Source organism: Malania oleifera, chromosome 11 (genome assembly GCF_029873635.1).
Source record: "Malania oleifera isolate guangnan ecotype guangnan chromosome 11, ASM2987363v1, whole genome shotgun sequence".
In the NCBI taxonomy this organism is placed as follows: Eukaryota; Viridiplantae; Streptophyta; class Magnoliopsida; order Santalales; family Ximeniaceae; genus Malania; species Malania oleifera.
In genome coordinates, this window is record NC_080427.1 from 66,193,368 (window position 1) to 66,209,421 (window position 16,054).

At 33.7% G+C, this 16,054-nt stretch overlaps 1 protein-coding gene across 4 annotated transcripts in view; it reads left to right on the top strand.

Annotated features, from left to right (window-relative positions):
- The first annotated feature begins 6,147 nt into the window (after window positions 1–6,147).
- LOC131168392 (transcription factor bHLH140) overlaps window positions 6,148–16,054 on the top strand; it is a 35,471-nt gene continuing 25,564 nt past the window's right edge. For 2 of the 4 annotated variants that reach the window (XM_058127766.1, XM_058127767.1), the window contains exons 1-3: window positions 6,150–6,586; window positions 6,723–6,844; window positions 7,432–8,387. In XM_058127766.1, the coding sequence (XP_057983749.1) occupies window positions 6,556–6,586; window positions 6,723–6,844; window positions 7,432–8,387 (1,109 nt within the window). In that variant the 5' untranslated portion in view covers window positions 6,150–6,555. Of the gene's footprint in view, window positions 6,587–6,722; window positions 6,845–7,431; window positions 8,388–16,054 lie in introns of all 4 variants that reach the window. The other 2 variants (XM_058127768.1, XM_058127769.1) reach the window with 2 other exon arrangements.

Consider the following 16,054-nt stretch of genomic DNA (forward strand, 5'->3'; position numbering starts at 1 on the left):
TAAAATAATTCTTCTTTAGAACTTAGGATTAGTAATCTCTCAAGGATTTAAGTCGATTCAGCCATTTCAAAAAGGAAGAAGTTTAGTAATAGCTTTAATAATGCTCTGATAGTGGACAATGCTTAAAATGTCAAATCCTAGTAGATGTGTCTACTACACTAAAGACCTTAAAGAGTTAAGTCAAGATGAGGAATTCAAATGAAAAATCTAGTACATCTTCTTAACTGTGTTAATTGGTAAATATATTAAAACATTGGCTATAGCTCAAGGGATAAGAGAGCATGCTAGCTTGGGACTAAAAAGGAATTTGTCTTCACATAAATCCAAAGGAAATCATCACTCCTAAATACTCACTGCCTAAATTGTTAGAATATGTTCATCATGCTCAACCCACAAGTAGGAAAATATTAGGCTCATTTTGATAAAAATTCAAACTCCTCATTAAGCTCCTAATCTTGTTAAACACTTGGTGAATCTATCCATAGGGCAACTATAGGTTCTTCACTTCAAATCATAGATAATGATTTTGCACCTTGGAACGTAGAAAATATTTTGTGCAAATCAAAATAAAATGAGTTGAGGTAATTGAAGTTAGTTCCTAAACCTATTGATCATATAGGTATTGAAACTAAATGATTATGATAATGGCATTGTTGGCCTCAACAAGTCTACAATGGCTGCACAAGGATTCAATTAAGCTAAATTGGAAAACCATTCAAACCTTAGCCAATCATAATAGTGTTCTTGGTTGGTAAAATGAAGATCTTATATGGAAGTTTGAAAAATAAAGGATCTTAAATCAAAACGGAGGAAATTTGAAGCAAATCAAGTTTATTATATGTTAGGAAAGCTGTTTGAAAAGATTTAGATCATTACCCTAAGTATTGAAAGCTAAAACCAAGAAATTGAATAATATCATGACTCTGGGAGACTGAAAGGTGTAGGTAAGTCGACCGAACTCCCATTAGACTAGTCGTTGAAGAGTATCAAGTGTGTCAGGAGATTGAAAGCAAAACAGGTAGTCCACTGAATACTTCGAGTGACTGAAAGACCTATCCAGTTGACCGAACTTGTATTGCCTCTACTAATTGGGTGCGTCAAGTGATTCGGGCGACCGAACCCCATCTTCGGGCAACCGAACAGCAGGGATCTAAAATTTTAAACTCACGAAAAACCCTAAATTTTGGCCTCTTCAGTCTCCCAAACCACACTCCTCTCTCACTCGAAGGTGCAAAACTCTCTCTTCGACCTTACCAAGTTCAAATCTTCCATCTAGATCACTCCTTTGATATTTGAGTCTTGATCATCATGCCTAGGATCAAAAGCTTTGGAAGAAAATCCACGGATATAGATGATACTGAAGGGATTAGTCGTTGGTTGGTTACTCCTCGTTCCAAAAAATTTTACAACAAACATCTTCATACTCAAGAACCAATCTTTGGTAAGATTATTGAGTTATCATTCATTGCCTAAAAATGTTGTACTTCTCGATGAATTTAAATGGTCATACCTTTTACTCCCAAGTCGTGGTTATCTTTTTATGCTCATGTTCTGATCAAATGATAGGTGGCCATTCTTGGCCGATCAGTGTATCCAAAAGGAACCCAATAATAAGTTATCACTTGTTAACCCATTTGAGCCAAAATTTAAACCAGCTTCTTCTTAAAGTTAGTTTTCTAAAAATTTTAACCGAGCTTCAGGATCTTTAGTGTTTGATAATTCATTTGAGACAACAATTATTGGTCAAAAGGATGGCAAACAATTTTTCTACTACCCAAATAGAGAATCAAAGAAGAAATCCCTTGGTAACCCTATTGAACCTAAAAAATTTCTTCAAAAAATGCCATCCAAGGGGCATCCCCCACAATGGGGCAATGATAGAAATATTAACATAAAGCCCTAAGGACATTCAAGAAGATGAATAAAATAGACCCCCTCACAAGAAAAAAAAAGAAAAGCAAAAGATGTAGTAAAAATGGGGAAGCACAAAAACCAAAGAAAAATAATAAGGGGCATGTTTTATAGATTATCCTTGGTCAAATATTACCTTTGAAAAAATTGATAATTTTTTAGCCTTATTAAAACCTTTTATTCTTTAACCAAGTACCCTTAGCCTATATTATGGTCCAAATGAAAGTCCTAACCAAATTAGTACATATTGTTGTCTTAAATGAATTGTCAGACTCAATGTTAAGTTTGAACTATGTTATGACTTAATCCTAATAACCTACGTAGGTAAATTGTTCGAATAACAAGTTCGGTCAATATTTTGCAAAAACTTTGCACAAACTAGGGCAGAAAATGTTAGTATAAGATTTTTGAGCCTTAGTTTCCTTTTTCTTATGGTAACCTATATCCCTGGCCTATGTTTCATCCTGTGCCTAAAAGACCATCTTGAGATTAGAACGTAATAAAAGTAGTTACCATATTTTGGGAGTAAGGAAAGGAAATGGAATTGTAACACCTGGATTGAGAAGAATTTCATTTAAGGAGGGCATTAGATTTGCAACAGCAGAGTACGGAAATGGGCATTTTCTTGCAAGATTTAGGTCATTAAATGGAAGAGCTAGAGGAGTCTACCCATTGACTATTTTACTAAGCCGATATCTGAGCTACACGGTATCAAAATACTAGTAAAGATGTTTCTCATAAAAATAACATGAAAACCAACTAAAATAAAAAAAAATTTATGCACTTGGTCCCATGATTAAATGAGTATGTGTTGCATAAATGCATGTCTATTTTTGTTTTTCTATTCAGAACGTTTTTTTTAAAAAAAAAAAAAAACACACACACACACACGCGCGTGCGCACGTGCGCACGTACGGGCGCGCACAATCCCACCAGGATCCAAAACTTCAGGGAAAATTCATAATGGAAGTCGCACAAGACGAAAATGTTATCCTTAAAGGGCAAACTACGGTAACATTCATGCACGGGCAGCATGGGTGGCATTGCATTGAGATACCCTTCCAAAACAAGAATAAGCAGTTAGGATGCAGAATGAAGGAGAAGAATAAAACCTCAGTCCATTTGAAGAAGGAATTTCATGCATCCTCATGCATAGCATCATAAATGATTGAAAACAACATGCATACATATCATCATATCAAGCACTCACTCATCCATGACATATACATATTCTTGCAAAGGCTTTGCACATCCATTTCCATTCCTATTCAGTCAAATCCGTATTCCTTATGAATTCAAATGATCAAAGTTCTACTTTGGAACCTAGGGCATTGGTCCTCAGATCCAAGAGGTTTGTGAAAAAAATGATTTTGAAATACTAGGGCATCCACTCTAAGATCCAAGTTGTTCCTGCAAAAATGTTTCAATATACTGAGGCATTGGTCCTCAGACTCCAAAAAGAAAAATGTTTTTCGAATATTGGGGCATTACCCCTCCAAAATTCAAACAATCACTTTCAAGACATTTTGACTATCTTGTTCATTCGAGTAGTCTCTTCCAAGAAAAATGCTCTACTTATATCGAAGGTTAAGTATCCGAATAGTCATCTTCAAAGTTGCTTTGACCATTTCAGAAGTTTGAATGGTCCCTTCCAAGAAAAATGCTCTAACTATCTCAGAGGTTAAGTATCCGAATAGTCATCTTCAAAGAAAAATGCTCTGCCTATCTCAGAGGTTAAGTATCTGAATAGTCATCTTCAAAGAAAAATGCTCTTCCTATCTCGGAGGTTAAGTATTCAAATAGTCATCCTCAAAGAAAAATGCTCTGGCTATCTCGGAGGTTAAGCATTTGAATAGTCATTTTCAAAGAAAAAATGTTTTGGCTATCTCGGAGGTTAAGAATTTGAATAGTCATTTTAAAGAAAAATGCTTTGGTTATCTCAGAGGTTAAGTATCTGAATAATCATCTTCAAAGAAAAATGCTCTGACTATCTCAGAGGTTAAGTATCCAGATAGTCATCTTCAAAGAAAAAAAGCTTTGGCTATCTTGGAGGATAAGTATCTAAACAGTCATTTTCAAAGTTATTTTAGCCATTTCAGAAGTCTGAATGGTCTCATCCAAAGTTGAACTAACCACTAACACTCTAAAGTATCACTAATCACTAACATTCCAATATAGTCCTAGTTATCCCTTCTTATCCTTTGATTGTCGTGCAGTAGAAGCAAGCAAGGTCTAGTCAATCTGAAATCCTAGACATCTTTACCTTTTATGGCTCAGCATAAAATCTGTGTCTTTTATCTTTATAGATTTGCTGCTAAAACTAACAAAGGATGACTCCTATTGTTACTTTAAAACAAACAAGTCATAAAGAGGGGTAACTGTAAACACCCCAATTTTATTCGAACCTCTTTTTAATAGGATCTCCCTATTTTTCCCTCGTCTTCTGAAAAACATATGGGGCCCATTGCAATTTTATATAAAAATGGGGTCAATTTGATATTTTCATTCTTTTTTTTGGTTTTTTCACTTCAGGAATGTTAGGGTCTTTAGGATAATATTTTATTTAGTCCATCTAATTTTAATGTTATTTTTAACTGGACCTTGTTAATAGCATTCAACTAGGTCCTTTTTGCATTCCTTTAATTGAGTCTTTTTATTTTACAATCCTTTAATTGAGTCCTTTTGTTTTACAGTCCTTTAATTGAGTCCTTTCATTTTACAATCCTTTAATTAAGCCCTTTTATTTTACGGTCCTTTAATTGAGTCATTTTTGTTTTCGATTCCTTTAATTGAGTTCTCCTATTTCCTTGAATTAAGATCATCTCTTGTGCAATCGAGTTCTAGAAGAAAATTATTGAAAAATCAATTTCTCGTGTTTATTGCATTAATATAATGAAATACAGATATAGGGGAATATGAATATAATGGAATATAAATCAAAGTTTTATAATTTATATGTAACCAATCCTATAGTTTAAGAACCATGGACGTTATCTTTCAAAGTGCAACTTAAGCAAGTGATTTTACAATTAGCTTCAAAGTGATCACCGCCTTCCCACGGGTCTCTCTTCAAATTACCCAATTTGAACATTAGCTTTTTAAACTAATATTATGTTATATAAATAATTTTTAAAATGACAGTCCATAAATTGCTTAAAGGACAAAAGGCACCGATTTTTCCTTAAATTTAATAAAAAGATAAAAATCTTTTCTAAGATTTCAAAAATCCCACAGATTTATCTGAGGTTTCAAAAATTTCACTAACTATTTTTTGACATTTGATTTTTGAAATATGTGTATTTTTGCACAAATTTATTTTGGGTAAAAGACACTCACCTTCCTTGAGGTTTGAAATAAAGACAGGAATCTCTTTTGAGATTTCAAAAATGACGTAAACATCCCCTGAGGTTTGCCAAAAAACACAAACCTCCCCTCAAAAGATGCATTTTTTTTGGCAAAAGATAAAGAAAAAATTGTATCTTTTTGAAAAACCTCAGAATAGGTCTTTAGAATTTTTAAAATCTTAGAGAGGTCTTTGTGATTATTGAAACTTTAGGGGATATTAGTGTTTTTTTATTAAACCTCATTGGAGTTCAATAGTATTTGTCAATTCATTTTTTGCCAAATCTAAGGGAAGTCTGAATGGGAGGTTTGTGAAAATTCTAAAATCTCAAAACAGGTTTTGACATTTTTTAAATTTGAGCAGACGAGGTTAGTATCTTTTATTGTAAATAATATTATGTTATTTAAATAATTTTCAAAATGATGTCGGAAATTATTATTCTTTTAGGCTAGACGTCGGTAAACTACTTTTGGGAACATATAATTTTTATAGGAGTGACAAAACAGGTTAACATGTAGGATTTGGGCGGGTTAACCCGTTTATTAATAGATGACTACTATGTAAACCCAAATTCGTCCGTTTAATAAACAAATAATCAGTTTAAAAACTATAATTTATTTATTTTAAAAATTTTAAATATTTCATATAAAATGATATTTTTTTAATAAAAAATACTCCATTTTATTTTTAAACGGGTCATAAATGGGTCACCTATCGGGTGCCCCGACCCGAACCCAACTAATGCGTTTAATAAACGGGTCGGGTCCGAGTTGACTCATTTATAAATGAGACAACTTGTATGAAATCCAAACACGATTTAAACCAGCAAATCACGAATTATTCATTGGATTTTGACCTGTTTTGCCACCCTTAAATTTATGAATAACGAGTTTTAGTAAGCATTATTGGACCTCGATTTTGCATATCCACCATTTCAAAAAATTCTTTCTAGATTGCATCTTTCAGAAATTATTTAAGTAAAGCGATGTTTTTTTTTAATTTTTTTTATTTTCTCTTTTAAAATTCTCCTCGAGACCGTTCTGCGAATGATTCACTGATCGCTGGTCAGCCGGCGCTTGAGACTTTTGGACGGCGGGAAGCTTGTTTAGTGCAGAATTTTGCAAAAGCACTCGAACCTTGTCGACCAAAGAGCAGATTTTGCCGGACTTTCCAGCAGAAAGCGAAGTGGGGTTTGCAGAGGCAGCGTCGCAACCCCAGAAACGTACTTGCAGCGGCAGCTTCGCCGTTAATGCACGATATTCAAGTCACAACGCCTCCTGAGAACACCACAAGATCCAGAAATGGACATGGTTTGCGAACCCACTTCTAGAGGTACAATATCTTATCTGGTTTTTCATGTTCTTGTTAGGGTTTTAATCATTTGTTTTTGTATTATAAACTATGAAGTTTTTCCCCTCGATATCTTTTTCTCTCTGGGTTGAATTTAATCCATGAATACTGCGGTTAGAAGGAGAAGAACAGGGGAAGCCCGTATTGGTGATACTGGTGGGTGCGCCAGGCAGCGGCAAGTCCGCATTCTGCGAACGTGTAATTGGTTCCTCCGCCCGACCCTGGTTCCGAGTCTGTCAGGTCTCTCCTTCACCCTCTCTGTTTAGGAGTATTGACTATCACATGCTTGATAAAATGCTTCACTCAGGATTGGAGGTCAAAATACAGTAATTGTCTTCATTTTGCACGTTTGCGCGAACCCATTATGTGAATGTTTCCGGATTAATGATCCTCGCAAAATTTGAATGATTGTCAATTGGCTGCAGGATTTTGCTTGTATTGTTTATGAACGTTAACTCATCATGAATCCATATGCTTTCTCTTAATGCACATGTTTATATACTATCTTCTTTTTGTTTATTGAACTTTGATTGGCACGTACGGATCTTTTCTCTTGGTTAACTGAGGAGCTTCAATCATCCTCTTTCTCGAATTTTCCCTCTTTAATTCTTTTGTTCTTTTTGATTTTTGTTCCTTGCTGAATTCTCCTTGTATACTTGAATGCATTATATTATCTTTCAAAAAAAAAAAAAAAAGGCATGGAAAGAATTGGAAGGCCTTCTATTTGTGTCACTTCTAATGATTTGACATCTTACATGTAGAGTGGTTGTTTTCATTGTCTGAGATCCTGCTTTGGGTAAGTTACAAACTCGAAATCTTACTTGCAGGATACGATTGGAAATGGCAAATCTGGAACAAAAGCTCAGTGTCTAAAGAGTGCAGCCAGTGCTTTGAAGGATGGCAAAAGTGTATTTATTGACAGATGCAATCTAGACAGGGAACAACGTGCAGAGTTTATGAAGCTTGGTTGTTCCCAAGTAGATGTGCAAGCTGTAGTGCTAGATCTTCCTGCCCAGGTTTGTATTTCGCGATCTGTGAAGCGGACTGGACATGAAGGCAACTTGCAAGGTGGAAAAGCTGCTGCTGTTGTGAATCGAATGCTACAAAAGAAAGAATTGCCTAAGCTGACTGAAGGGTTCTCTCGAATCACATTTTGCCAGAACGACTCAGATGTTCAAGTTGCTCTTGATACATACATTGCACTTGGTCCATCGGATACCCTTCCATCTGGCTGTTTTGGCCAGAAGAAACCAGATGCCAAAATCCAACTTGGTATTAGGAAGTTCTTGAAAAAGGTGGAAGTTCCTGTTAATGCCAGTGCTGATGCAAAGATATTGCAGGATTCTGTTTCTACTGAAAGTAGTAAGGAAATGGATCCCTGCTGCGAAGCTCCTGAAAATGCTTGCTCATCATCAGGTAACCCTGTTGATAAGGCAGATGTAGGTAAGAGCCGAGCTGTGGGCTCTGATAGTGGTACTGTTTCTTCAAATGATGTTCCCACTTTAGCATTTCCATCTATATCGACTTCAGACTTCCACTTCAACCTTGAGAAAGCATCTGATATCATAGTTGAGAAAGTTGAAGAGTTCATGAGTAAGCTTGAGAATGCTAGGCTTGTTTTGGTGGATTTGTGTCATGGATCAAAGATTTTGTCTTTGGTTAGGGCTAAGGCTGCACAAAAAAACATCAACTCGGACAAATTTTTCACATTTGTTGGAGATATAACTCGACTTTATACAGGAGGAGGTTTACGGTGCAATGTAATAGCTAATGCTGCCAACTGGTAAGCTATTATCATTTTTTATTTTGTTTCCCTGTATTGAAATGTTAAATTGATAGCTTGGTCCAAGTAATTATATTATTATACTCATGAATTATCAATGAATTTTTTTTAGTTATTTGAATTTCCCGCTGAAATATGATTTTGCACCTTGTAAGCTTTTCACCCAAGTTGTGTGACTTGATGTATGCAATATAGTGGATTAACTTAGGTTAAGTTTGTTTATTCTTAAGAATAGAGTGGTTATAATTAAAGAAGTTGATAGTTTACACAAAAATGAGTAATTATCATAAAGCAAATAACGGTGAAAAAGTTTTATGAAAATCCATAATAAAGAATAGACAAAGAATAACTATTCCCAAACTGCACCATGGGAATGTCTATTCCTTTCATATATATTTTGTTGGATGGAATAACACAAACTTTTGCATGAGTGATTTATTTCTAAATTATTACATCCACATACAATTTTCTTACATTCTCATTGTATTTCATCTTATTCCTAGGAATAGGTATTTGTGAACCAATCGCAAGCTTAGTTGCAAAATCTTAATTGCTGTTTGGCTCTTGACAAAGGAAAAAGAACATAACATTGACTTTTTGAGTTCGGCTTTATCCAAGCAAATCTATTCATTATACAATAATGATTTGTCTGAATAGTTTGGATTTCAAATCAAAATAATGCCCCGTGCTGCCCACCTATCAAGCCTTTCCTGCAGGTATGTTACAAATCTTCAACAATGCATATATATGGATTTTCTCCTTACATAGATGCTGTAATTATGAATCCGCAGGGGCAAAAATTTTAAAAAAAAGGAATAGGGAAAAATGCTTTAATTCTTAAAAAAATGAAATTTGGTTCCACATTTTGATTCTAATTTATTTGTACTTTTGGAAAATCATTTAAAAATTGATGTAGAGATTTAAGAAAATATTTACTTAATGGATTTTTCTTTTTATTGGATATGTGTGTGTGAAAAAATTAGATTTCTCTCCAAGCATTTTAGGGCCTGTTTAGTTGTGGAAATAGTTTTCAATTTTCCATTTTAATTTTCTAAAAAATTACAAAAAAAGTTAGCTAATTTTTCATTTTACAACATTTGTATGCAATAAATGAGCAATAATAAAAAAGATTTGGCATTATTTTCTTGTGGAAATGGTTCTATATTTCATTTATAATTTTTCAAATAATTAAAAAAATGCCACCTTGTTTTCCAATTTTCTAAATTTATATGGAGAAGTTGGAAAACATTTTATTTTATTTTTTTCTAGATTTCTAGCTCGTCCTTGGTGTATGGGAGCATGAAATTAGGATCTTGGACTTCGATTTGTGTGGATTATGTATTGAATTTCTTTGACACTTACACAAATCCAAATTCAAGACCCCAGATTCATAATTCCAACTACTACTTTATATAATTTTTGAGAAATTGAAAAAACAAGTCGTCTTTTTTGTATTTATTTTGAAATCGAGAAATAAAAAATAAAAAAAATTATTTTGTACATTTAAACAAACTCTTTGTTTTTTTGTCTTTTTTAATATGAATCTTGGAAAACTAAAAAATAAGCTAAAATTTTTATAATTCTTTGGAAAACTAAAAATGGAAAGAGGAAAATATTTTCCACGACTAAACGAGCCCTTAGGGTTTGTAATAGTGATGTTGACAGATATAGAAACAGAAAGAGAAATAGAATTAAGGGAGAGAAACACAGAGAGAAGAGAAGTTACAGAACAACCCCCAAGTACTTAAAATACACAACAACAACAATAAAACCAAGCCTTAAGTCCCACTAGGTGGGGTTGGCTATATGAATCATTTTCCACCAATTTATGCGGTCATGAACTATTTATTTTGACAAATTTAAGGCTATTAAATACTTATTCACTATCTCATTCCAAGTTATTTTAGGTCTACGGTCTACTCCTACGGTCCTACCCCTTCTACTACCCCCCACAGTAACTAACTCGTTCTTCCTCACAGGCGCACTGTGTGGCCTATGTTGCAAGTGCCCAAACCATCTGAATCGTCCCTCCTTTACCTTATCTACTATAGGAGGTACACCTAACTTATTGCGAATATGTTCATTTCTTAAGTTATCTTTCAGTGTTATACCACTCATCGTTCTAAGCATTCTCATCTCGGCAACTTTTGCATTTTGGATATTCTGTTTTTTCGTTGCCCAATATTCTGATCTATATAACACAACTGGTCTTATAGCCGTCCTATAAAACTACCCTTTTGATTTTAAGGGTATTCTACGATCACAAAACACACTTGAAACACTTCTCCATTTTACTTAACCTGCTTTAACTTTATGTATTACACCATCTTCAATTTCTCCTTTAGCTTGCATAATAGATCCAAAGTATCGAAATCTACAAGTACTATTTATTTCATCATCATCAAGTTTAACTTTGTCTCCAATATTCCTCCGTCCATTACTGAAATTACATTTCATATATTTTGTCATATTTGTACTTATCCTAAAACCTCTAGATTCTAAAACTTCTCTCCATAATTATAACTTAGCCTCTACTCTGTCCCTAGTTTCATCAATCAATACAATATCATCTACAAACAACATACACCATGGAACCTTATTTTGAATGTTCTTAGTCAGTTGGTCCATCACTAAAGCAAAAAGATAAGGGCTTAAAGCAGATTCTTGATGTACACCAATGGTGATTGAAAATTCTCTAGTCTCTCTATCTATAGTCCTTACACTAGTCATTACTCCATTGTATATATCCTTAATGACATCAGTATACCTACTACATACAACATTTTTTTTTCTAAAGCCTACCATAGAACTTCCCTAGGTACTTTATCATATGCTTTCTCTAAGTCAATAAATACCATATGCAAGTCCCTCTTCTTTTCCCTAAACTTTTCCATTAATCTTCTTAAAACATATATGGCTTCTGTGGTATATCTCTTATGCCTAAAATCAAATTGATTTTCTGCGACCCTTTGTTTTTAGCCTTAATCTTTGTTTAACTACCCTTTTCCTCAGTTTCATTGTATGACTCATAAGTTTAATTCCACGATAATTATTATAATTTTGAATATCTCCTTTATTTTTGTATATGGGTATTAAAGTGCTTTTCCTCCATTCATCTGATATTTTCTTAGTTTTTATAATTGTGTTAAATAAATTAGTTGACCATATAGTTCCATTATCACCTAAGCATTTCCAAACTTCAATTGGGATGTTATCTGGTCCTATACCTTTTCCATTTTTCTTCTTTTTTAGTGCAAACTTAACTTCATTAATCCCAATTTTGCAAATAAATCTCATATTTTTAGTCTTTTCCTCTTTTGTCAATTCTAAGTTTAAGCATTCTATTTGGTTTTCATTAAACAACTTACTAAAGTAACTTTGCCAGCTATCTTTTATGTCCTCGTCCTTAACCAATACAATATCATCCTCACTTTTTATATATTTTACATTTCTTAAGTCCTTACTCTTCCTTTCTCTAGCTTTAACAAGTTTAAATATATCTCTTTCTCCTTCTTTTGTATATAATCTATGATACAAACTAGTGTTTTAAAAGGCTCAATCGAGGCTCGCCTCAATGCAAGGCATGCTTAAAACGCCTTGAGGCTCAATCTAAAATACCAAATTCCAAAAAGGCTAACGCATTACATGTTGAAGCTTATGCATTTTTACAAAAAAGCATGCCTTTTGTGCGTTTTTAGTTGAGGCTTACGCATTTTGGGTGTGTGATTCTCGAGTTAGAATTGGTTAGAAAGTTTTAACTACATGTTGGTACAAAAGGAATGTCATAATATGAGTTTATTTCTAAAACTCTTGAACGTCAACCTTTCCAAAATAATTGGACTTGTATCTTACATCATGAAAATAGTTTGAACTTTGTGTAGCTATCTCTTGTCATGATTTATGTCATGTATTCAAGTTAGCAAATTTAGAATGGCCAATGAGTATTTTGTGAAGTACATCTAGTTTTTCTTTTTTACATTATATTTGTGATTTTCTTAATTTTTACTTTTTTTTAAATATATATAATTTATTTAACAAATTTTTATCTTAAAAAACAAATTCTCAAAAGGCTTATGCCCCAACGCCTTGCCTTTTGAGGGTTAAAATGCTTCACCTTACGCCTTCGCGTTTTAAAACATTGATACAAACTATTAAATGATTTGTGTTTAACTTCACTAATAGCTTTTTTTGCATCTTTTCTCGCCTACTTTTCAAAGTTATCCATGTTTCATTTTTGCCATGTTTTATACAAAATTCTTTTTGTCTTTACGGCTTTTTGGACATCTTTATCCCACCACTAACTTTCTTTGCCATTCGAGAATCTTCTCTTTGATTCACCTAAAATCTCTTTTGCTATTTTTTTATTAGAGCTAGTTAATCTACTCTAAAGTGTATTTGTATCTATCCCATCCTCTATAGTCCAATCTCCATTTTTGATCATTTTATCTTTAAATTTTAATGTTTTAAAAGGCGTAGGCGTAAGGTGATGTGTTTTAGCCCTCAAAAGGCGAGGCGTAAGCCTTAAGGCATTGGGGCGTAAGCCTTTTGAGAATTTGTTTTTTAAGATAAAAATTTGTTAAATAAATTATATATATTTAAAATAAAGTAAAAATTAAGAAAATCACAAATATAATGTAAAAAAGAAAAACTAGATGTACTTCGCAAAATACTTGTTGGCCATTCAAAAATTGCTAACTTGAATACATGACATAAATCATGACAAGAGATAGCTATATCATTACAAAGTTCAAACTATTTTCATGACTTAAGATACAAGTCCAGTTATTTTGGAAAGGTTGAGGTTCAAGAGTTTTAGAAATAAACTCATATTATGACATTCCTTTTGTACAAATATGTAGTTAAAATTTTCTTACCAATTCTAACTTGAGAATCACACACCCAAAATGCGCCAACCTCAACTAAAAAGGCGCAAAAGGCGTGCTTTTTGGAAAAATGTGTATGCCTCAGCATGTAATGCGTTAGCATTTTTGGAATTTGGTATTTTAGATTGAGCTTCAAGGCGTTTTGAGCACGCCTTGCCTTGAGGCGAGCCTCGATTGAGCCTTTTAAAACACTGTTAAATTTTATTATATTTTCTCCCATTAGGTTCCACCACCTAGTCCTCTTACATTAGTGTATTTTATCCTTTTTCTTCCATTTTTTAATGCATATATCTAATACTAAGACTCCATGTTGTATGGTTAGGCTTTCACCTGGAATAACTTTACAATCCTTGCATGATAAACAATCTACCCTCCTAATTAAAAAAAAAATCTATTTGACTTATATTTTGTCTACTTTTAAAGGTTATTAAGTGGTATTCTCTCGTCTTAAAGCAAGTATTCATTATAATAAAATCATATGACATAGTGAAGTCTAAGATCATTTCCCCAAGCTCATTTTTGTCTCCATATCTATATTCTCTATGTATCCTCTATAGGGCAGCCAAGTGCACAAAGCTCCTGCAGTCCTGCATATGCGGGGTTTGGGGAAGGGGCAAACCATAATGGGTCTATCATACGCAGCCTTACCTTGCATTTTTGCAAGAGGCTGTTTCCACACCTTGAACCCATGATCTCCAAGTCACACGGTGACAACCTTACCGTTGCGTCTAAGCTCCCCTTATCTATGTACCTTCTCATAACCTATATTATCCCTTTCAATGTGTCCATTCAGATCTCCTCCTATGAATATTTTCTCAGTCCTTGGTATGCCTTGTATAATACTATCCAGATCTTCCCAAAATTGTCTCTTAAGATTTTCTGCTAAGCCTACTTGAGGAACATAAACACTAATGATATTTATTATCTCTTGGCCTAATACCATCTTGATTTTTATAATTCTATCCTCTACTCTGTGTACTTCAACAACTCTATTTTTTAAGTTTTTGTCTACAATAATTCTTACTCTTTTCTTATGTTCTTCTTTTCCAGTTTACCAAAGTTTAAATCCCGATTTATCAATTTCTCTAGCTTTGTCCCCCACCCACTTAGTTTCTTGAAGACAAGTTATATCAATTTTTCTTCTAATCATTGTGTCCACAATTTCCATGCTTTTACCCATAAGTGTCCCTGTATTCCAAGTTGCTAATCTAATCCTAGTTTTTTGAACTAACTTCTTTACCTGCCCACGTCTAGAATGGTGCAGGAACCCTCACATATTTGACGTCGTACCCTAAATTAATTAAACTTCTTAAATGTCTAGATTTGCTAATTAAAAACAAAACCCTGATTTTTAAATTTTGAAATGAAATATGATTGTCTAAAAGATTCAGCAGTGATCTTTCATCAAACTCCCCTTTTTAGAGAAAACTCGATGTCGAGTTTTACATTGGTCCAACAAGAGCTGGGAATATGTACTCATGGGCCGTTCAACTTTTAGTTTCACTCATTGGCTGTTCAACTTTTAGTTTCACATTGTCCTTTTTCAACTGACATGCAAATATCAACAACAAATTATTGAGAAGTGTTCCTTAATATTTTCCCAGTCTCGATAGAGTCGATAGGTGGAGAATTATCACATTTTGGAAGATTATCCAATGCTTGGGGCCTATATTTCACTAACTTATCACAAGACTCAACAATTTCATCCTCTAAAAGCTCTTGCAGTCTTGCTTTGAATGGAATTCTCAACATTGGATTTTGCTGCCTGCTCCTCAGAATCTCTTACAACTTGAACATTTTGTTCCATTGCATATGCTTGCTCTTCAAGGATGGCATTGTGTGGTTTACCGTCTACACAACCTTTGGATCTTTCATTTTCACATTGATAATCCATGATAACAATAAATTCAGATTCACTTGGAATGTCCTCTTTTATGTGATTATATGTGTAGACCTAAACAACAACAATTTCTGATTTATTTATGTTTGTTGGCTGTTTTGAGAGTTCAACCTTACTTGCACCTTCCTCTTCTCAATTATCATATGTATAGTCCATAACAAGAATTTCTGTTTCATCCTTGATAGGCTCTTGTGAGAAATTAGAACTCTTTCTTTTGTTAAGATAGTGGATGATCTCATCACAATAATTAGGGAAAAATATCTGATGATGGAAAACTTTCCCCTCTAAACCAAAAGAATGTTTGAGATTTACCTTGTCGTCATCAGTAGGATTGTATTCTATTCCACGACTCAATCACATAGCCCACAAGCTTATAAGATGCAAATCTTGTCCTTCTTTTTTCTAGTATCCCATAGCATTCAGGATTCAAGTTAAATATCTAGGTAGAAGAGCCAATCTATGAATTCTCTCTCTGAAAAGTCACCATGAAACCGGGCATATTCTGAACTCCGAAGACATGGCATGGAAGCCCATGTAACATTTCCCAAATTCATATCTGGTCAAGTGTTAGAAAAGCTGGCTCCGATTAAAATTTCTTCAGTTTCTAGACAGTATTTCTGAATTTCTTGCTAATGATCTAAGGAAACTCTATTATTGAACTTGAAAAACTGTGCTGGCACATTGATTTTATCCTCCAAAAATGTGTCGAATAATCAAAATTCGATTTCTTCAAACCAACAGCAAAATCTCGCATATGGAAAGTAATTTATCACAGCAAATCTCAAAATGCCTCAATCTAAATGCTAAGCAGACCTTCAAAACACTGAAATATGCATTAACAGTTCAAGATCCTATAGTGCAGGTCAAAATATCTCAAAGCTGAG